Source organism: Dromaius novaehollandiae, chromosome Z (genome assembly GCF_036370855.1).
Source record: "Dromaius novaehollandiae isolate bDroNov1 chromosome Z, bDroNov1.hap1, whole genome shotgun sequence".
NCBI classification, from domain to species: Eukaryota; Metazoa; Chordata; class Aves; order Casuariiformes; family Dromaiidae; genus Dromaius; species Dromaius novaehollandiae.
In genome coordinates, this window is record NC_088132.1 from 78,565,106 (window position 1) to 78,587,696 (window position 22,591).

At 35.1% G+C, this 22,591-nt stretch overlaps 1 protein-coding gene across 1 annotated transcript in view; it reads left to right on the forward strand.

Annotated features, from left to right (window-relative positions):
* The window catches only part of LOC135325161 (phosphatidylinositol 3-kinase catalytic subunit type 3), an 81,538-nt gene that overhangs the window by 24,667 nt on the left and 34,280 nt on the right, over nucleotides 1-22,591 (forward strand). Inside the window, exons 10-21 of the mRNA XM_064502873.1 lie at nucleotides 2,557-2,742; nucleotides 3,942-4,096; nucleotides 5,363-5,450; nucleotides 6,690-6,757; nucleotides 10,526-10,631; nucleotides 11,479-11,595; nucleotides 13,298-13,429; nucleotides 15,903-16,031; nucleotides 16,357-16,426; nucleotides 17,100-17,164; nucleotides 19,770-19,854; nucleotides 20,709-20,783. Coding sequence (XP_064358943.1) covers nucleotides 2,557-2,742; nucleotides 3,942-4,096; nucleotides 5,363-5,450; nucleotides 6,690-6,757; nucleotides 10,526-10,631; nucleotides 11,479-11,595; nucleotides 13,298-13,429; nucleotides 15,903-16,031; nucleotides 16,357-16,426; nucleotides 17,100-17,164; nucleotides 19,770-19,854; nucleotides 20,709-20,783 — 1,276 coding nt within the window. The remainder of the gene's footprint in view (nucleotides 1-2,556; nucleotides 2,743-3,941; nucleotides 4,097-5,362; nucleotides 5,451-6,689; nucleotides 6,758-10,525; nucleotides 10,632-11,478; nucleotides 11,596-13,297; nucleotides 13,430-15,902; nucleotides 16,032-16,356; nucleotides 16,427-17,099; nucleotides 17,165-19,769; nucleotides 19,855-20,708; nucleotides 20,784-22,591) is intronic.

Sequence of the window (22,591 nt, forward strand, 5' to 3'; positions counted from 1 at the left end):
ATCTGGTACTGATTTTTATAATGTTCAGTCCTTGCAGAGATAGCTTCTGAGACATCAGAGCTCTCTAATCAAAGTTATTTTTTTCGTACAATTTTATTGATTCACAATTAGTGACTCTCGTTCCTCAAAAGTCCTACTAACAGGCTGTTCTTGCAGCAATCTTCTTACAAACCCTGAGTGACTGCTTAAAATGCTAGTGTTTCCAGTTTTTCTTCAGCAGAGAAAGATGATAAAATGTAATTTCTTTCATCCCTTTTAGACAAGGGTTTGCATTACCAGAGTATGTACTAGCACACCAAAACCCCAACTTAATCACACAGCAGTCAACGCTTTTTAGGTAATGGTGGTATAACAATAACCATTGAGTTTTACATTTTACTTGTGTGATAATCCAGCTGCCACTTTTCAAAATGTATTAAAACAATCAAGTAGCATATGTTAAAATGACCAGCTGTTCCATAGTTAATGCTTGTCAATTAACAAAACTGAAAGTCTGTGTTTATACTACTACTGTGATGCTTACCAATTGAGAATCTAAGTTCTTGATTTTTTTCAAAGCATTTAATATGTGCCTTGCTAATTGGAGTAAATTAGCAAGCCATTTCTGCTGTGTGTGCATCTCTTCTCACCTTTTTTCCCACAACATAAGGTACTAAAACAGCTGGCAACACTAAGTAATCACTGTGTCTACCAGTGGCATCTTAGAATTGACTCCTGTGGCTTGCACTAGAGGGAATGGGATTGGAAAAGACTTTTAGTGTGATGTTTGGTTTACTGCTTGCTTGCTGATTGCTGTCAACCATTATCTTAATACTGGAAGAACGTTGTGGTAGCTGAGTGTTGGTGAATTTTATTAATTAATTTCCATAGGTTTATGTGAGAAGTGTTCTAGACAGCATCAAATTAATTTGGAAGATACCTGAGCAGGAGTTATACTTCAAGTAGGCATTATCTTTCTAGTAAATGCTCCATAGTCTAATGTGTTGGAAGATCTGTTTAAATGTGTCATATTTGTTAAAATACTTGTTAAAATTGGTAATAACAAGTAGTCTATCTCTGGTAGGAAGCCTTTTTTTCTTTTCTTAGTGAGGTAGTCCCTGTGAAACGTGAACAAAATTAAATGGTAACACGCTTTTTCCCTTTTATAGAAAAATGCATGATTTCTGCTCTGTAACTCTGAAATTCTCCCTTAAGTAGACTGGGTTGCATTGGTGAGTAAGTCTGCAAGAAAATTTGAGGAAAACCTCAGTTTCATTCTCTGTAATGGCTAGTAAAACAAATAAAATAGATCAAAATAGAAAGCACAGTATTGCCTAGGTCCTTGATCTTCCTGTGTCGTGAATGTTGTATGGAGTTCTGGTCACCCTTTTTCAGGAAGCAGCAGAGAACAGTGACAGAGCTGCACAGAGGTATAGAATAGCTTCTGAAAAGGGTGGAATACTTCAGGGTTGGGAGAAGACAGTGGAACTGGGGAAACACGCTAAGGGTTTCATGAATTATTTGGAAAAACTCAAAAGCAAGTAGGTTATTGACTATGAAACTGTTTAGCAGCAGGAATAAAATAAGAGGCAGTCTTTTAGACCAGTTATAATTGCATCATGAAAGACCTGACTAAAACTGTAAATATGTTCAAAATGGATCAGGTAAGTTCAGGATGGGTAGTTATTGTGCTAGCCTTCCTGTTTTTCTTCCAGAACTAATACAAGGCAGTATCACTTTTAACTTGGGTATTTCAATAAATCTCTTTTTAGTAGGAAATTAGAAGAAAACAATGATGTTAAAAGTACCCCTGTGTAATGACACATGTATATAATAATATATACATCATATATAATATCATTGCATATATATACAAAATATGATAGATATGACATTTATATATATATGTGTAATATGATGTGTATATGACACATGTATAATATAATGAAATGATATATAATGCTTTGTATGATATGCTGCTGTATAATGATGAAGGGTAAAACTTGCACTTCTAGCTGAAATTTCAGATTGTTACAATCAAGCAGTGACATACCATGGTTCCCTCTTCTTTCACCTCCCCTAAGCTAGGTGAATGTTACCATGTAGCTTTAAAATTCATGGTGGCATACTTAAGATAATTAGCTATTTAACTGCACAGTTGGAAATGGATCAGAGATTTAACTTCCACTTATTCAGCTTCCTGTAGATCAGCCATGATGGTAAATATTTATGATATGATGCTGCAGTTCAAATGTTTTGGAATAAAATGTCACTTTGTGAAGTTGAATATAATTTTTCTTAATAGTAAGCTGTTTTTGCTGCTCACAAGATCACAGAAAGTTTGATAACTTATCCAGTAAGTTAGTAGGAAAAAAACTTATAAAGGTTGTGAAGCCCTTTGTTCATGCTGTTTAGTTTTTCTAGAGTGATGTCATTTATGTCAGTAGTATTCTTGGGTTTAAACTTGTGTAAATACAGCCTGAATCTAATTTTGCCTTGACTCGAAACATTAATTTCTCAAATTGATTGTTAATCGTGGGTTTTCGTAGATGAATTATCCAGTTCCTCTCTTTTTAGGCCTTGACAAAATTCTTAAAATGTGTCAACTGGGACCTACCACAGGAGGCAAAGCAAGCATTGGAGCTACTGGGGAAATGGAAGCCCATGGATGTGGAAGACTCTCTAGAACTTCTGTCATCTCACTTCACCAATCCAACAGTTCGGCGATACGCTGTCGCTCGGCTTCAGCAGGCTGATGATGAGGTATTCATTGTTCTATGAGTGCCTGGGAAAGTCAGCTGGTCTTAGGCCTTGGTGCAGAGTTTTTGTAGTCTCATCAAGTACTTTAAATTGCTACTTTTTAAGGCATTTAAGTGAATATAATAGTAATGGCAAATAAACAAACGAAAAAAAGTTCAATGTGATGCTGTTTACTAAAAGCTCTTTACTACATGGAGCAAAGTCTTCCCAATGTAAAGTGGCATTCAGTGATAGCTGGCTTTTGCCAAAAAAGCTGAAATGACCGTATGTTCTACCAGTGATAAATTTTGAACAGTCTACAAATTTGCCTGGTAAATTGAAGTAGTGTATCATTATGCTACTCTTGTTAAAGAAAGTGAGTAGAGAAGTATCTGTGGAAATAAGGTATCTCTAATGGTATACTGATTAGAATGTGATGAGCTGTGATTTGCGATTGTAGCCCACTTCAACAGAAGCTAATTCATAAGTTTTAATTACCATCTATTTTATTTTCTTTTGACAGTAAAAAATAAATAGTTGGAAGTTATCACTGTAACTCTTCAACCAATAGGGATGAAAATAGGTAATATAAATATTTCTAATTTTAGCAAACCCTCTTCAGTAGCCGGGGTGATAATTCACTGATGTAAATGTCTTTTGCAAGACACTTGAAGGCAACTAAACTGGCCAAGTGGAATAGCAGAGGGAGCATATTCATTAAAAATGGCAAATGATCAAAATCTTATTTTTCAGTCTGAAGTAGATCAGATATTGAGATTCATTACCAGTGATCAAAAGAAATATATGATGGTGCATAGAAGAAGAGGAGAGACTGAATTCTTATTATCCTTGTCCAGATTTTGTGCTTGAATTCCATTCTCAGGAGTCACAAACTGAATAGTTTGTTTTACAGGTGCTGGAAGCAAGTAGGGCAACTTAACTAAAGAGCATTCTAAGGGAGTGACTGCATTGAAATATATACTTAATTAGCATTTACAGCCTTTCAGTAACGAAGAGTTATTGAAATGGGAACTGAGTATCTTCTGTGAGTCAAACTTCATCTTGGACTAGTTTTTCAATTGTACGTCGCTTGCTAGTGAGACCCTACTTTCTGCTTCCTTATAGGTCACTCAAAGTTATTCTGCAGATAGAGTTCTGAAAAGATGAGTCACAAGCAATTTTGACTGACTTTTCAATTTCTTTTCTTTTTTTCTCTCCCTGAGGATTTGCTGATGTACCTGTTACAGCTAGTCCAGGCATTGAAGTACGAAAACTTTGATGACATAAAGAATGGACTGGAACCAAGCAAAAGGGACAGTCAGGGTTCCATGTCTGAGAGCATGACTACATCTGGAACCAGTAGTGCAGAAATAGACAGGTAAAAAGCTAGAATTTTGGGTGGAAAAGCAGTAATAAGTAATGTCGTTAGCCCTCAAATTCTTTTTCTCTTGTAGGGACAATTGCATATTTGACATTGAGGCCTCAGAATCTGTAGCAGTGACATAAAAAAATATTTAACCTTTGAGCTTTCGCAGAATGTATTTTCTCAGTACAGAAGGTTCATAAAACTCTTAAAACTCTAAATCTTAAAGCTGTGGCCTTTGACCTAATTGTGTCTAAAGAAGGCAACCTTCAGAAGAGCAATGGCATTGCTTCCTTCTGTCCTTGCAATAGATGGGATATCTTCAGTGAAGCTGTTAGATGAAACTGGAAATTGGATTCTTATATAAGAATCTGGATGTAAAAGCCTTGATCAGTCTAAACTGGGAAGGAATTTCTTCCTGCTGCTTCAGAGGAGGAGAGTCCTGTGAACATAAAGGAACCAGGGAGCACACTCTTTATTTCCTGCAGGAATATGAAAGAAAGCCTGAACTGTCTGAGTAATGCCATATTAAGTAAGGTGCAAACAAACTTGATTAACAGAATTCTCTGTTCGAACTCCCTGGGAATACTTAGTACAAATTTTGAAGGCTTCTAGTCTTAAGGTTCAGTATCTAATCACTTAAATCACTAGTACGTGCTCTTCCTATTGCAAGTATACTGCTCCGCGTTGATCCTATTGCAGAGTAGGTGTCCTGGGGTGCATGGTCTCTTTTTGAGGTTGCAGTGCCACTTAGACGTTAGTAGACCTGCTTGATTACTTACTTTCAGGTAAATTTACTATGCAAGAATTTTACCTAGCAAGCACTGAGTTTGTCTAATCTGATACATACAGTTCCATTCCAGACTTGAGTGCTTGTAGACATTATATATTAACAATTTCATCATTTTAAAAAAAAAAAGCTTATACTGAACACTTGGTTTGTTAAATTTCTGTGAGTGTATGCTTATTTTCTACAGAAGCTGAAAGCAAAATATTAAGTTCAATATGAGTGAATGTTCTTCACAGCTATAAATGAACAGTGTAGTTATCCAGGCAATACAAACAGATGATTTCTTTGCTGTTTTCCAGAGAGGAGCCGCAGCTTTCGTAGCTGCTGTTCATGCAGTTTGTCTTGAAATGGGGACGAGATGATTTCTTAGAAGATACTTCTCTTAAAGTTTTCTGAATTTAATATGCCGTGGGAAGTGAAATGCATTGCTGTCTTGCTGCCCAAGCAAGAACTTTGCATCACATTAATTATATGTTCTTCTTTATTTGTAGTTCCCAGATCATGAGTCCTGTTCCTCCTGTTTCTTCACCACCTCTTACTTCTAAGACAAAGGAGCTTGCAGACAATGAAAACCTTGACGTAAGTCAAACACTTTGTTACCTTGAGGCGTATCAAAACGGAAACTTAATGTAAATTATATTCATGGTATTTGAGGGTTTTCTGGTGAACTAGTGCTGTTTTTATTTTTTTGTTTGTGAATATATGTATCTTCCTACTCTATCTTGCTGAATACTTGGAAGAAAGTGCTCCAAGAGTATAAATGTGAATTAATGCTAAGGAAATAGCAATACCTTATCTGAGGGTTTTTTATAGGCCATGTATTCATGAACATGGTCACATTATCCAGAATTGAGATTGGGCATTGTATTTTTCATAATAACAAAGTACTCCCTTTTAAAGGAGAAAATTATTGCAAAGGCTGTCACACACGCATTAGATACTAATAGTTGCATGTAGCTGAAGTATCTTTAAGACAGAGATTTGTGAGGAAAACAGTTACCCAGCTATATTAATCTCTGCAGTCTGTTCTTTCTAGAGCCTGATTCTTTGGCATGTGTCATATCTTAGTGGACCTAAGTGACACTGTTGATTTACAGCTGCTAGGGACTTTATTTTCTGCTTTTAGTAGAAATTGGGTAATAAAAATGGGACTAGAGGGATGGAAAGATGAGGTAAAGACAGTTGGGGAATTTGATTTTAATCTCATGTGCAGTTAATTGGTCCTTAATCCCTTAGATGTTGCCAATCTTGCTTTTTGGGTCTCAATATTATGTAGAAAATAAACCTCAAATGGAGCATATCAGTAGTGATACATAGATTTCTTCAGTTGGACTGTCAGACCCTGAAAAAGCAGGCAAGTCCTATGTGTACTCTACACATTCATTGCTTATGTTAAGACACAACATCTTAACAATATTCAGATCTTCTGGATGCAGGAAGGTGTAGCAAATCGCTTCCAGGGCTGAGTTGTACACTTGGATGATAATTGTGTAGGAGGAAAATGTAATATGTTATAGATAGACCTTTTACATTAAAGGTTTATAATTGGAGATTATCACATACTTTTACTGTGTTTGTAAATATATTACTGTAGAGGCAGATTTTATCTGTAGTATTGCTGCTGGATTATTTTGGGAATAATATTAAAAATAATATGACTTAATGTTAAATTAGGTCAGACTGGATTCAGCCTTTAAAAGGAAATGAAATTCTTAAAACTCTCTGCAATTCGGGGGGATTTTTCCTTTATTTTGTACCTCTCTCAAGTGCTCAGATTTCTTATGTAACTTAATTTTGTCTGTCTTAAATCCCTTCCAGCAAGATCTTTGCACTTTCTTGATATCACGAGCGTGCAAAAATTCCACGTTGGCAAACTACTTATACTGGTATGTTTGAAACTATTTATTCATAATATATGAATGTCTCATTGAAATCAAGGCTATAATGCCCAGAAGGATGTCCAAAAAAGGCTAAGTTCTGTCTTGAGAACTTGAAAATTTTAATTTCTGGCAAGATGAAGTTGTAGGTTTAAAACAACACCATACAGTCAAACAGAATAATTAGTAAAAGGAGGGCACTCACTCTTTCAAGTACACACACTGGTCTTTAGCAAGGCATTAATTACACAGTGGTCAAAAAGAAAAAGAAGAAAAACCCTGCACACTGTATGGTTTGAATTATCATTCAATTAGTTTGTGGTGGGGGGGAGTAAATAAGCTTGTCTTCAGCTCTGCTTTTCTGTTTGGTTTGTGTTTATAGTTTCTCATAATTTTGGCTAGAGTATTAAAGTTAGTTTAGTATATCAAGAGTGTATTTTATGAAGGATCATAAAGCACTCTAAGCCTTTTGTGATACCTACAAATGGAATCTTAAAGTTATGTTATGAGCACAAACAAAATGTCACTGCAGGTGTGTGCATTCTTAAGGGAGAACTTTAGTTGTGAGTAGTTCATCTAGATAGTGAAAAGGTAAGATAACTCAAGAATCCTGTCTGTCTTCTGCTATTTAAGAGTTAAGTTAGATGCCTAAACTGGTTGCCTTCATGCCTTCTTTACTTAATGGAGTAGGTATGTCCAGAACTGAATTATCTCATCTTAAGAAAGTGGGATGAATACAGCTATTCTCTGGGACACACACATGTGTGCACACACACGTATGTATGTATACATATATGTATCTCAAAGGACATAGGTGCCTTTTACATGGCTAGAATGAAGTCAAATGATTCTCATTTGTATCCTTTTAGATGCCTCTAATAATTAATATTCATACACTTCAGCATACGTAAATGTGTTATATTAACCACGGATATGCTGTGAGTTGGAAATTGGTTGTGATATGACAAAATAAACTTAAATTGCTCCTATAAAAATTTTGTAAGAATCCTAATCTACCCTGAGAGTGGGTCCATTTGTAAATCCATCTTTTCCTGTTTTATTTTTTATTTTTTTGATTGCTTTTTCAGTAATTAAAATTGAAGATATTTAAGTGCATGATTTAATTACAGTTTCTTAGTACGCATATTTTTTTTTTTTTCTAGTGGCCAAACATAATGTTTGGCTTCAGAATAAAAATGCTGTTAAATTTAAATCATTAAAATAATTGCAGCTGGATTGATGTAGATAAAAGCCAAATGTTTGACCTAATCAAATATTCTTTATTAAGGTAAATGTTGCTAGATTAGCTTATTTCTGTGACATGATGAGCGAAGTTGAAGTTGCTGTGAATGAATCCACTTCTGTTTATTAAGAGTTTTTCTCATGTAGCACACTGATATAAACAACACACTTTTATTTTGAGATCATCTCAGGCATTTAGTCTACAGAAAGTTTGAAAGTATCCATAATTCTAAAGTTTTTGTCTTTTGACTGCAAAAAAATCAGTCAATTCATTCTTTGTTTTCTTTCCAGACATCTCAATTTCTCAGTGACAAAATACAAATGTTGCAGCCACTTTCAGAGGTGACGTAGCCATAAATCCTCTTGGCTGTGATCAATTGCTTGTTTCAACTATCCAGACACAGCATGCACCTAAAATAATCAATGGAAAAAGTACAGTAACCCTTGGAAAATCAAGCCTGATTCACTTACCATTCTAAAGCTATCCTAACCTTATACTTTCACAGTGTCTACAGAAGTCAGTACTGCCACTTATTTCTCTGTCTCCACTTTGGATGTATGAGACGCTCCCTAAAATGTGAAGCATCATTCTTGCTCCTTGTTTCAAGATAGCTTTGAGGAATTATTTAAAGTCTTTTTTTTTTTTTTTTTTTTTTTTTTTTTTTTTTTTTTTTTTTTTTTTTTTTTTTTTGGAATAAAGATGAGAGTAGCAGGCTTCAATTCATTACTTGCTGTTTTTCTTGAACCTTTGGTGCATAGGCTTTGCAAATACACACTTTGTTTTTTATACTTATGTTTCTGCAATCTAATGTGTCGTTTTAGTTAGGCAATAATGCAAGACAATGTTCAGTGAAGTTTCAGAAGTAATCTCTAGTTACAGATTTCACTGAGATAATAGTACTCATGAAGTAAGATACTTATGCCATGTTTTAATGTGTATTGAATGTGTTATTTGTATTCAGAAGTGAGTGTAGTAAAAATTGACATGCATAAAGTTAATGTTTTAACCACTTCTAGTAGAGCTCTTAGGTGAGTATGAAAAATAAAATCCAAAATTCTTTATGCAGACAAAGCTTTTTTTTTTGGGGGGGGGGGGAAAGGGGGGAGAAACCAAAGTGACAGTCAATTCTGTCTGGCTATGTATCTGTAACATTTCCATACAGTCCAGAAATGTGTGTGTATGTAGCTCTTTCAGTTAGCTGTCAAACTGACTTTCCCTTCTGAATTTTCTCTTTGTTTTGAGGAGGAAGGAGGATTGGATTGTGGAGAAGGGGGGCTGTTTTTGATGTAAACTGTTGACAAGTGACTTTCTTTCATTTTCTTTCTAAATATCTGACAGCAGTTTCCAACTTTAATAATTTAAAATAGGAATCCAGGACATTTTCACATATATCTTTTACCATAGTATAGTTGAACTGAAATCGGTGTAAAATTAATACAGATAGCTAAAAAGAAGGTCAGCAAAACTCTGTATTGTTCATTTGGTTCAGTCTTGGGCTGTCGTCATTCTTGAGCGTTTGCGGAAGTTTTAGAAGAGTCCAAATATCCCAGTACTGTGTTTTCGCAGCAAGTCATCTTACCCCTTCAAATACCAGCAGTATGGGAAAGCAGACTTCATTTTTATATGTCGGCTGCAAATGACTGACCTCTAATACTGTACCATAATCATCTGGAAAGAAATGCTATGTAAACATGTAAGAGAAGAATAATTCTAGCTATTGGTGGAAAGTCAGAGTATGTTAATTTTATGTGTAGCCACTTGTGAATCCAAATGCAGTGTTTGAAAATAGACTGACTCACTAATTTCTTTTCTTGAAAAATAGTATGGTTATACTTTTTTCATGGACAATGTGATGAGATGCTGGGCAACAGAAGGAAGATCTGAGCACAACTGCATTTTGCTTTCTGGTGTTGTGGATAGAAATAAACATAAAGGCTTTTCAAACAAGTTTTTATCAACTTATCGAAATAAATTGTCAGTATATTCATCTTAAATTGACTTATTTAACTTTTGTAGCTGAATCATAATTTTAGAAATGATAACTTATTTCAGAATGTAGACATTTTAGAGGTGCATTGGGATCAGTAAGGTCTCTTCCACTGTTACTGATGGTAGAATAATGCCAGAATCTCACACAGGTAGTGTGTGATTTTGCTTTTGCAGGTATACTTAGTTTTATTGCCAGTTTGTAGCCACTATATTATGCCTGGACTGTACAGGATAGATTAGTGGAATGCTCACTCCCCCCACTCCCACTGCTTGGTTGGGGTGTTGACTTGGACATCTGACTTGTGCTGTGTGAATGACGCCACTTCATTGTAAGTGAAAGACTTCAGACTGTTATGTTCTCCATACCTAAGCGGGAACTTGGCTGACTATGCAATTTTGAAGCCTTCATGTGTTGGTTGAGGTAGATTAAAGTGAAGACTGACTTTATTTTTAGCTCCAGACCTATAGTAGAAGGCTACTGTATTTCACACACAAATTGTGTAGCACAGGAGTACAGCGTAACTTGGATTGTTTTTATGCTGCAGGTATGTAATAGTGGAGTGTGAAGACCAAGATACTCAGCAGAGGGACCCAAAGACTCATGAAATGTACTTAAATGTGATGAGAAGATTTAGTCAGGCTTTGCTAAAGGTAATGCTTTTGTGTAAGGAAATACTTAATGGCTTGGGATAGTCATCCTTCAAAAAGGCACACATGCCTAGGAGCAGGACAGTCATGCATTAAAATTTACAAAGCTTCCAGTTTTCTTTGAATATTCACTGTGGTAAAACAATAACTTTACTGAAAAATGCAAAGAATTTTTGAAAACTTTGTTATTGCTTGTTCTCCTGAGTAAACGTATTGATTCTAAAACCCTCTTCCTTTTGTAATAAGTCTGTTTTAATAAATGTTTCTTTATTGGAAGCACTTGTCCTTGCACTGCGAACTTGCGAAGTGCAAGGACAAGAGAAGATAGTCCTATCTTTTGAATTTAGGAACAACATTTGGTATATCAGCAGCAGAGGGTGCTGGAGCAATGAGGAAGAAAGCAGAAAAAAAGTCTTCCAAACTACAGCCTGTAATTTATAGCAGATGTGCAGTCTTTGCTGGTTTTAGTGTATCTTGCACTTTACATTTAATTCCCATTTTAGCAATGTTATTCAAATATCTCTAACTCTTAGGATACATAAGAATATTCTGTGTGCTGTCATGCTTATCCTTACTAACTTATTTTGGTTGTGTGAATAAGCTTGTCATGCATGGATGTTCACAACTAATTATTGTTCATGCAAATTGAAGTGCACTTGTAGGTCAGATAATCAGAATCACTGTAGCTAGCAAAAAATTATGTTTTACAGAAAATATCTTTTGAATTGAAAGGAAATTGATCTTTAGTCACTTACTTTTAAAAGCCCATAGGTCTAGGATTAAAGAAACAAATTCCGGGTAAAATAATTATGGAACAAAGAACTAATTTTGTTTCTCTTAATTCACTTAGGGTGATAAATCTGTCAGGGTTATGCGCTCATTGTTGGCAGCCCAGCAGACATTTGTAGATCGGCTGGTTCATCTAATGAAAGCAGTACAGCGTGAAAGTGGGAATCGTAAGAAAAAGGTAAGTACGGGATTGGAGAACTTATCTCTGGCTAGAATTTGAGGACAGGAATACTAACTTTTCACTGATAACTCTTAGCACGGAGATGTGCTTATTGTCCATCTTTCCTCTTAACAATTTTAGCCAGTGTTAAACTTAGGAGAGGATTAGATGACCTGAAGTTCCTACGTGTTCTGAAAGTTGGCATAGGAACAGAGATGAGGCCTTCTGTGTAGTGATACCATTGAGGGTAAAAGCACATTGAGACTGGCACTTTCATTTACTATATTTGGTGAGGCCGCAACTGAGGGGCAGTGATCAGCTGACTAATCCCCATACATATCTATCTAACTCATCTGCATGGTGCTGTCTCTTGCCCAAACTAAAGGCCAAGTAAAAGAGCTGGATGTTATAGGGTTTGGGTTTAGGAGAAACACCTTTGGCAAATGGAAGATGTAGAAAACATAGAAGTAGTAATGAGATGTCAGTGAGATGTTATAGGGGATGTGGGAAGTGAGTGGAGGTTATTGTGGGGTGAGAGTTATGCAAGGATAGAGAAATTCCATGAAAGAAAGTTTCATTTGTTACAAGGTTTCATTTGTTCCAAGAGGAGCAAAACTATTCTTTTAAGGGGCAGGTGCTGTTGAGAGGTTGCATCTCAAAGAAAAAGCTTTCCATCATAGATGCGTTAAGATGCTTTGCCTCACCTAAGGTATTTTAAGAATATACTTTACCCATTGGTATGGGAAGAAAGCAGGAATGCCAAAGAGATTTCTATTTGTGCATTTTCTTTTTCTCTATATGACACACAGCTGAGTTTTTTTTAAACATTGCTTTTTCAGTGTAATATCAATTTCAGTCACCTTCTTTATTTCTTTAAATCTGTGAGGTATGTTTTTGCAGGAAAATGGAACACGAGCTTTGTATAATTCTTGCGAATTTTTGTGTGTTATGCATCAGTAATAAAGGTGTAATCACTAAAAGAAAATGATTATATTCTTGGAGGGGTTTTTAGTCCATAAGAATGTATTTCTTGCTTATTAAATATATTGGTAGCATTCTGTCAGATGCACTTTTATAATTGCCAGACATTCCCATGAAACTAAGAAACACAAGGCTTTGATTCTGGATTAAAATCAAGACAGCAGCCAATAACCATTGCAAGTATTCCCAACAGTATTGGGCTACCTGGCTGTGTCTCTGTGTTTATACCTGCTTTATTCAGTAGGGGAAAAGACTAGAGACTTTTATGTATATGACCTTTATTATGCAGGACACCAAGTACTAAGAAAATTGAGTGGTGTTGAACTTCTGGTTCACTGGTGATAGGGAATCTCCTCGAGTTTGAGGATTTACAAGATCAGACCTGATGACTTGAGACAAGCTTCTAAAGTAGAACTAATACTGAACTGGTATAAAAAATAAACCATCTTGCTACTCTTGCAAGCAAATTAAAAATAAATTATTGCAAGGCTATTGTATCTGACACTTGCAAAATGGCTCAACCAGGTTTAGACTAGATGGAATATCTCCTTGCTTATTCAAATTACTGCAAAGGGAGAATTTTTATTTTGCTGGACTTTAAGAGTGAAAACTTTTCATTCTTCAGAAGAGTAGAAAGTTGAATAAACGGAATATTTCTTAATATATTATTTGTTAAAATACTTTTTTTAATTGTTAATATATATACTTACTGTCTGTTCTTTAAAAAAAATTCTTTTAGAATGAGAGGCTACAGGCATTGTTAGCGGATAATGAAAAGATGAATTTAGCAGATATGGAGCTTATTCCACTTCCACTGGAACCTCAGGTGAAAATTAAAGGGATAATCCCTGAAAAAGCCACGCTCTTCAAGGTAAATGAAATCTTCTGGATAGTTGAAATATAACCCAATCTTATGATCACCAAAGTTAGAAACATCACCTTGCAGATTTCAAGCAAGAGGCTGACACAATGAAGGCAAAATCTAGCTGTAAAGTGCCCTTACAGTGGTTAAATAGCCTATCAGAAAGATTGCTCTTTATTTTCTTTGTGATTTCCCATGTTTTCAAGTTAAAGTGCCAATTTCAAAGCAGTGTCTTTCTGCTTTTGTAAGATCGATGTAGTGTATAGATTAACGAAATTCTGCTTTTGAAAAGATAAGTTTTTATGCGCAAGTGTTCATTAGCGAAGGTGGTTTCCAAGGTGGAAACATTGCTATTTCAGGATTCCCTGGACTGTAGCTTGCTGGTGTTCAATGGGAATATCGTTTGTGATCAAAGTCATGTGGTGCTGCTTAGTCAGAAGTGCTGCATCTCAGCTGTATATATGAATCTGTTCTGTTGCAAAGTAAAATTGTTAAATTATTAGAGATCAGAAAGTAATAACGTGATCCATTTAGTTTTATTGAAGTGGAATGACAGGTAGATCCTTTGTTACCCCAGGGTTAGTGATTCCTTCACAGAATCACAGAACGGTTGAGATTGGAAGAGACCTCTGGAGATCAGCTAGTCCAACCCCCCCTGCTCAAGCAGGGTCACCTAGAGCATGTTGCCCAGGACTGTGTCCAGACAGCTTTTGAATATCTCCAAGGAAGGAGACTCCACAGCCTCTTTGGGCAGCCTCTTCTGGTGATCAGTCACCTTCACAGTAAAGAAGTTTTTCCTCATGTTCAGACAGAACCATTCTAATTCGATTGCTTGTGGCTGTATGGCCATACCCTGATCTGGTTACTGAACATAACTGAACTGAAATACTTTGTTAAAAAGGCTGGGATTACTTTGCATCCTGCGATACTCAGAATCTAGGTTATTGCTTATGTCTGGTGATGTAGGACATCTTTATGAAATTTACCTTCAACTCATATAGGCTACTGCGATCTAATTTTAAGGTGACCAAAATGTACTCTACTGGCCAAGCTGAGGAGCAGGAGGTGATGCGCAATGCTTACAAAGCATTCAAGCTGCCATTGCGACCACTGTTAATTCATCGCCTCTACTAGGTCATAAATGTACGCTCAGTAGTCTGAAACATTTTTGACAGATTCCTTGTTGAACATGATATAACGTGTGTCTACTGAAATCAAAGGTGAACCTTTTTCCATGGGTCTCTACCACCCAATCTTTTAGCTTGCGTGGGCTTCTTTATGTATCTGTTACCCTCTTTGAAGAGGGCACTTATTCTATTCCATGCTCTTGCACTTTGAGTTGGAGTCAGCATTGGAAAGAATTTGTCAGGCCTTGTCAGAAAAGCAAGGTTTTGCAAGCTTGAGAGTCAGCTTTTAATGTGAGAGGAATTTTTAAAAAAACAACCAAACAAAAACTAAATGCAGTTAATTCCACTGTGTTCCTAGAACAGCAACCAAATATTCCCGATCAGGAACAACAACTTAACTTGTCTGGTAAAAAATCAAGTCAGTCTTCTATTCAATGGCCTTTTTTTTAGCATGGTAGAAAACTTAGGACCAAAAATACAAGCAAATTGAGGGAAAAAAATACATACATATATGTATGTATGTATCAGAAAATGTGGGATCAAAATATTCATTGCATGTGAAAATCTTTAATGAAACTGCTCAAATATTAAAGTCTTTTTCTTTGATTTTTTTAATTATTTTGATTTTGAGAGAAGTGACTTGGTCAATTGCAATATATGAAATTATTCATGTAGGTAATTGATCCCCTTCGATCCATTTTGTACAGCAAAACTGCAAACAATTAAATTAGCTTTCTCAAACAACAATGTGAAAAGACATGCTTGCTTTTACTAAGTAGATTAAAAGAGCACTTAATTGTTTGAGATGTCTTGCCCCTAGCATTTCTTTGTTTAGTTCTCTCTCTCTTCTGGTCAGTTTAGATTTGTTTTGTTCTGACCTTTTGCATAGCGTTTCTATGTTAATTTGGATTACATGCATGCAAACAATTTGCATCCTTCTCTCTTTTCCTCTGCCGCTGCTAACTTTCTTTCTTCTCTCAACAATGGAAAGCCTGCAGAGTTTTCAAAAACGTGCCTAGATCGTGTACTCAATAACTAGAAATGGTATGTTCTGAGTCCTAGGTAGTGTGTAGCTGGTTTAGAAGGTTTTTAGAATCAGTTCTCTTCTGCCAAACTTAAGGAATGTTAAGGAACTCCTGTTCCTCAGTGCTGTGCCATAGGTAACCAAATAGGACTATTCCATATCTTTTCGTAACTTAATTTGATATCGGAAGCACATAATCTGATACTTGTTTGGTGCATTTTTAATTTACAGTACTATAAATAAGGATTTCTATTTTAGAATTTCAGTGTAGCAAGATGTGAATGTGAACATTGCTATGAACAAATTCAGTAGAGTAATTTTCCTTTTTCAGAGTGCCTTAATGCCTGCTCAGTTATTCTTCAAGACAGAAGATGGAGGCAAATATCCTGTGATATTTAAACATGGTGATGATTTACGTCAAGATCAACTTATACTTCAGATTATTTCACTCATGGATAAGGTGAGAATTACTAACCAGTATCCTTATTTTTCTAAGTTACCAATTCTCCTCATGAAGAGCAAGAATGGGGAAAACTATTAATGCAGCTTAATTCAGTTCTTCAGTTGTTGATAATACATTCCATGGTTTTCAGATCTCTCAAATGGCTTACTCTTTTTTTTTTTTTTTTTCTCTAGATATAGGCAAAGATCATCTATAGATAAGAAAAAGATTGTCAAAATGACTTTTGCTTGTCACTGATTTGAATGAAGAACAATGGAGATCATTCTGATTATAGGAGCTTTAGTTGTTTCTTGCTGTATTCATGTTTGCATTTTCTTTCCAGCTGTTAAGAAAAGAGAATCTGGATTTGAAGCTGACACCCTATAAAGTGCTGGCAACTAGTACAAAACATGGTATGAGTACCTTGTTTTTTTAAAAAGACAGTAACAGGAGGAATTTTCTCCTCTGTCTATTCGTAGACTGTCATGATATAATGTTCTCATAAGAGATACTTTGTGTAATACAGCATTCTAAAAAGTGCAAATGTGTAAGATAATCTTGTTTCAGTATAAGTCTTGTGGAAATTAAAAAAAAAAAAAAAAAATTGAGTGACTACAGTAGTCCATATGAGACTCAAATGTCTTCATAAAAGAAACCAGATCTTATTTTTGAAACAGTCGATAGAATATGTACAGCATTATCTTTGCTTACTAGCTTGCAGTTTAATCTTGGGCAAAGCATATGTAGTACTCCTATTTATCAGTTCCTCCATTAAATAGAGAAAAAAGAAGACTTGGCTACATTTTTAAATACATTGTGGTGCTGGATAAATACTTAGAAAACCATTGATTTATTTTCCAGTTTTCAGGAATATTTGGAAGAGCAGACCTTTTTAAACTAATCTGGATTCATGAAAAGTAGCTTTAAAGTTCGCTGAAGGCTGAAAATTGGAGAGAACTTTTTTCTTTGCCAATAAGCAGTTGAGCGAAAGTATGCATGAGTGTTGCCCTTTAATAAAAGGGCATTATAGAGTAGTTTTGTTTCAGTTTTTTGCATTGGAGATTTGTTGGTTGTTTTCTGTCACAGGTTTCATGCAGTTTATTCAGTCAGTCCCAGTTGCAGAAGTTCTTGCTACTGAAGAGAGTATACAGGTATGTATTGTGGGGCTTCGGAGTCTTCTACTCATCAGAGAATATGCATTAGGTCTTGTGCCTCAGTCTTTTCAGGCCCTTAACTGAGTTCCGCATACTCTGTTTAGACCAAGAATTCCAAATTAAAACCTAAGTATACGTACAGCAGATTGTTTTAGAAAAATACACTTAAATCACCACATCAGTATCTCGGGACCTAAAAATAGTGCCATTTAAACAACTAGGTTATAATTCAGTTGTGGTACTGAAATTCTGACTCTGCTGTACTGATGAATGAAAGATTTCCTCATCCACAATGTTTTATTTGAAAGTACCTATGTTGTTCAGTAGTTTTGGCTGTGGCACCTTGTCAAAACATGTTTTAATGCTTTTTTGCTCCACTAGCTAATGGTTCTGAAATCCATTTCCCTGCCAAGGTGAATATATGGATACTCTTATTAGTTAAGTGCAAGCTTTCAGTAACAGTCATGGAATTGAATAGAGACACACAATTAGTGACACTCAAAATTCTTGGTAGTTTTTTTTATTTTATATTCATATATATATATATATATATATATAAAAATATATGAATATATATATATATGAATATTCATATATGTGTGTCTATTTTATATATTTGTAGTTAACATATATATCAAACAGCCAGCTGATATATTATATATTTTATATAGTATAGATACATACATGATAGTATATATCAGTTGGCAGTTTAGTACTTTTTAATGAGAAAACAGTGCGTTTTTGTTGGATTGAGTCTGTCAGAGTGGTGTGGCTTGGTGGATACTGAAGTGTGCATCTGGTCATAGCTCAATAACTGCAGGCTGAAATAAATAGCTCCTAGCTATTATAACCTACATGCATAAAACCATGGAGGTAGCAAATCCTGATCAGTCCAATCAGACAGTGACCAGCATCAGGTTACACATATTTCTTCAGCTCTCGGTTGCTTACGTATTGTGATAATCCCCAACTACAAAGACATTTCGTCATCCTGCAGTTTATAAAGTATTTCCTCCGCAATCCTTTATGATCTTGCAGTTGTACTATTTATGTTCTAGTCTAGTATATATTTTCATAAAATAACGACTTTTTAGAAATGCATGCAAAATTTTCATTTTGCAGTTATTTATGAATCATGCATATTTAAAATAGATGACCCACTGTTTTAGCTGCTGTGCAGACCTAAGGAGCAGTCCTGCCTTAAAAGAATTGTTAATTTAAATAGACAAGACACAAAGAATGTTATCTAAAGTTACTTCACAGATGAATGGCAAAATACATTACAGAACCTAGATTTCCTATGCTACTGACCACAATAAAATATTCAGGCAGTGTAGAACAAGGAAATAAAAACTAAAAAAATGCTTTTAAGCGTCGTGTAGGTTCCGTAAGTTTTGTCTTCGACTCTCCAGTCTTTAGCGTTTCAATGGTCTGAAGTCTAATTTTACATACTGCATATAAAATTTTGGAGTACTGAACTACTCATGGAGAGCTATTCAGCACACTGTTAAAATCAGTTGAAAATTTCTTTCCTCATTTCTTTTAGGAATTTGATTTAAGAGAATCTTTCTGCTCTTGAATTAAGATATGGCACCAAGAACTGTCAGCTTCTTGAACAAATCTCAATAGGACCTCTTCATCTGTGGGCAAGGATAATTAAAGCTTTCTCCAGTCACTAAATTCTAGTACATGGTAGAACAGGACTGCTTTTCATGCAAAACTTTCTTAAATAGCCTGCAGTTACCTTTCTTGAGTACCTCTTTTTCTTTTGTAAGATTCTGTTCAATTTTTCATTAGGATTTTAATCATTTAAATGTGACTTGGTGCCTAGAAAACTCCTCTTAGTACTTGCTCACCTTTAAGTTTGCTTACTGAAAAAAATTGTGCTTAGTCTTGAAATATAATGTACACATCTTCTACCTTGGTCAAGTCAAACCCTGTCTTTTTTGATTAGAGAGGAGGACTGTTTTGGCCTATTGCATGTGAAATTTCCATTTGAAGACATCTTTTTAAAGTCAATAGCAGTAGCTTGTTTTGAGGAATATGGAGAGATACAATGATGTGAAGCCTTTAAATAAGAGGTGTATATGTCCCAGCTGTAGTTACTGATCTGAACTGTTAGTCCTGTTCAGCTTTTGCTAATCTGCTGTAAACTGTTTCCTGTGGAAGTATTTCACCTTCACATTTATTAATTAGTAACTCTTCAATGCATTCTTAGTTTTATGAGCTTGTTATGAGGAAAGTGTTGTTCACTTTAGACTTTCAGATCTTTTTCTGTTAAGTGCAAGAATATGGCGATTAGGATAGAAAGTAAATTTAGCAATCTAAAATTAAATTAGGTATAATTTGGTTAGTTGGGAGTGGTTGTTAGTTTGTTAAAGGAAATTTAATAGTTCTGAGAGCAGTACACTCCCGTGTTTGGCTTCTGTGGTCTAAGCAGTAAGATTGATAACTGAAAAAAATTTATGGTTTATAGTAACAGCCATTTGTGGTCTTAGTTTAAATCTACTTTTTCAATTGGTCCTAAAGATTTTGTTTGAGATCTTGTAGAATAAATAAATACACATTTTTGGTTTTGCTTTATTTTTGTTCTTCTCCCTAGAACTTCTTCAGAAAACATGCACCTAGTGAGACTGGGCCTCATGGAATAAGTGCAGAGGTGATGGATACATATGTTAAAAGCTGTGGTAAGTTAAGAAATTAAGTATTCCCTTCTTTCCAGAAATGATCAGAATTTTAGCAAATTTTAGCAAATATTTGCTTTCGAAACAACTGATTTATTTCTCGAGTTAGGCTGTTTTCTACATCTCATTCCATTTGGATAACAAGGAGAAATTGTGTAGTTTTATTCAGTAAACCAATAAAAATGTTAGTGTTACATTTGCAGTCCATGAAGCTTCTCATTGAAGTTAACTTAAAAATAATATTCTATGATGAACTGTTATTTTCAATGACTATATATATTTTGTTATTATTCTGCTGTATCTGTTCCTTTCCCATTCTTTCTGGTGGCTCATCCCTTAGGATTATTTTGGACTATTCTGGCTAGTGGGTAAAACTAATAAGAACACTTTTCATTAGTTGCAATTTATTTGTCACCACCTTGCTTGCTGCTTAGCTCTTACATAGTGTTGACATAAAACAACACAAATCCGAATGTGTAATGCCTCCTTGCACAGCTTCTAAATATCTTGAAGTTCAAAATGTCTACATTCATTTTGTTCAAAATACTTTAGGATAAAGTAAGATAAAATATTTTAATGCCAATATTGGAATAATTAAACACTAAATTTTTGGGCATATATTTGTGTAGTAAGAAAGGAAAATCTTGAGTAGTACTGGATACCTTTTGTAAATTTATTTTATTACTTTAAATGTTCTTCATATTGCTGATAATTCTTACTATTTGTGCCCACACTTCCTCCAGTTCCTTTGGTATGTGATTATCTGTGAACAAGAATTACGATATGCCTCTGTTAATGATGTGAAATGTCTATCTTTTCAAGAAGGATATATGTATTGATACCATTTATTGTTACAGCTGGCTATTGTGTAATTACTTATATCCTTGGAGTTGGAGACAGACATCTGGATAATCTTCTGCTAACAAAAACAGGTAATATTTTTAGTAGAATAACTTTATAACGGCAGTTGTTGAATTTTTGATCTCTTGGTAATGTTTTGCTCAATTTTTCTTGGATATAACAACGACCGAGTACTCGAGACTTTATTATGTAAAGGTATATAGTCAGATCTAAGGTGACAAATGATCAAGTAAATCAAACTTTTGATAGAAATTATTAGTAGTGTTAAGTGGCAGCTGAAGCTTAAGAAAGCAAGTAGGTTATTTAAGTGCTGATTAAAATATTAGTATTACATTTGCAGTCCATGAAAGCTTCCCTTTGTAATTAACTGTAAAGTAACTTCGTTCTGTGATGAAATGTATTTTCAACAAAAATCACATTAGATAAAATATAACATGTATCTGGTATGTGGTATTGATATCTGTTTAAGATCCATTTGCACATTCGTAGATAATGGAAGTCTAAATTCACCTAAATACCGCCATGTTTATAACTAGAAAGAAATTCGCTGCTTTTCAGATTGCTTATTTTACAGTCTTGTATTCTATTGTAACATTTTCTACATTGATGAAAGCTGGACTTCTGTTTTTGCTCTTATAAGCAAATTATGCAACAGGAAGATGCATGTTCCCAACTAAGAATGGGTGGTTCATTTTTTTGTATAACAATTATCTTGAGTCAAGCTGACCTTTTTTGGGAAGTAAAATGGGCATAGCGTACAGTAAAACTTGCCTACCTTTCCCTAAGATCAGGAAATACAGTGTTCTTTATCTTAAGGCAGGCTTAAAACCATTTGTGATGTTTCTCAGACCTCTTGGTCCAGAGCTGAAAACAAGGATGAAATAATGATTATTTGGAAAGTAACTCCAATTCCAAGTATTCTGATTGTTTTCCATTAATTTAATTTTTCATTCAATTATTATAGTCATATATTATAGGCTCTTTCACATGCTATCAGATAGAAATTTCAAGATCTATTAACTGGATGATTTGTGCAGAATGACTCAGCAACTGCTGTACGTTCCCAAATACAGAGGAAGTTTAGACATGTATTATCAATAGTCATATGGATATTAGATATAAACTTGATGTTTTTACTGAGATATCCATGCAAATTCTTGTCTGCTATTTGAGTGTCTTTTAACCAAAGTGGTCTGTGAGCTTTCTAAGTCTGTCCTGAGACAGCTAACATGATACATTTCAAAACTGGGAATGCCACAGAAGACCACAGAGCAAGACTGACATAAGCATTTCCTGTTGCCTAATGAATGGGGAGGGGGGGGTAAAAAGGGATATTTATCATGTGGAAGGTTTGTTAGTTTACAAATTAGCCTGAATTTGAGTCAACATACTCTGTATGAAAGCGTGGAATATTAGGCACCGGGTCACAATTAACATAAAAGGTCTTGCTCTAAACACATGGGGGAACAGTTTAAGTGAATATTTTTCCTTATCTGCTTGGGTTTGCACAAGTATATGCATAGTTTGCTACCTCAGGGTAGCAATATCTCAGTATTTTGATTTTGGATAATGTGCATCTTTCCCCTGCTGGAAGATAACAGCAAAATCGCAGTTTGGCTTAGTGGAAAAATTTAAGCAGTACAGCAGAGGGCAGCACACATCCACAATAAATTCAGAGTCTGAAATTCAGCTGCTGCCTATGCTCTGTTATATACCAGGACACTGTGGGCTTACACTGATGGTCATGTTTAAGAAGTGTTTTTTTTAACTGCTAAGAGAAATTCTTGAATCCCGAATACAATGAAGACTTGCTACCAAGACCTCCATTACTTGCTACTGAGAATAACATTGACTCAAGATAAGAAGACTAACTTTAGTC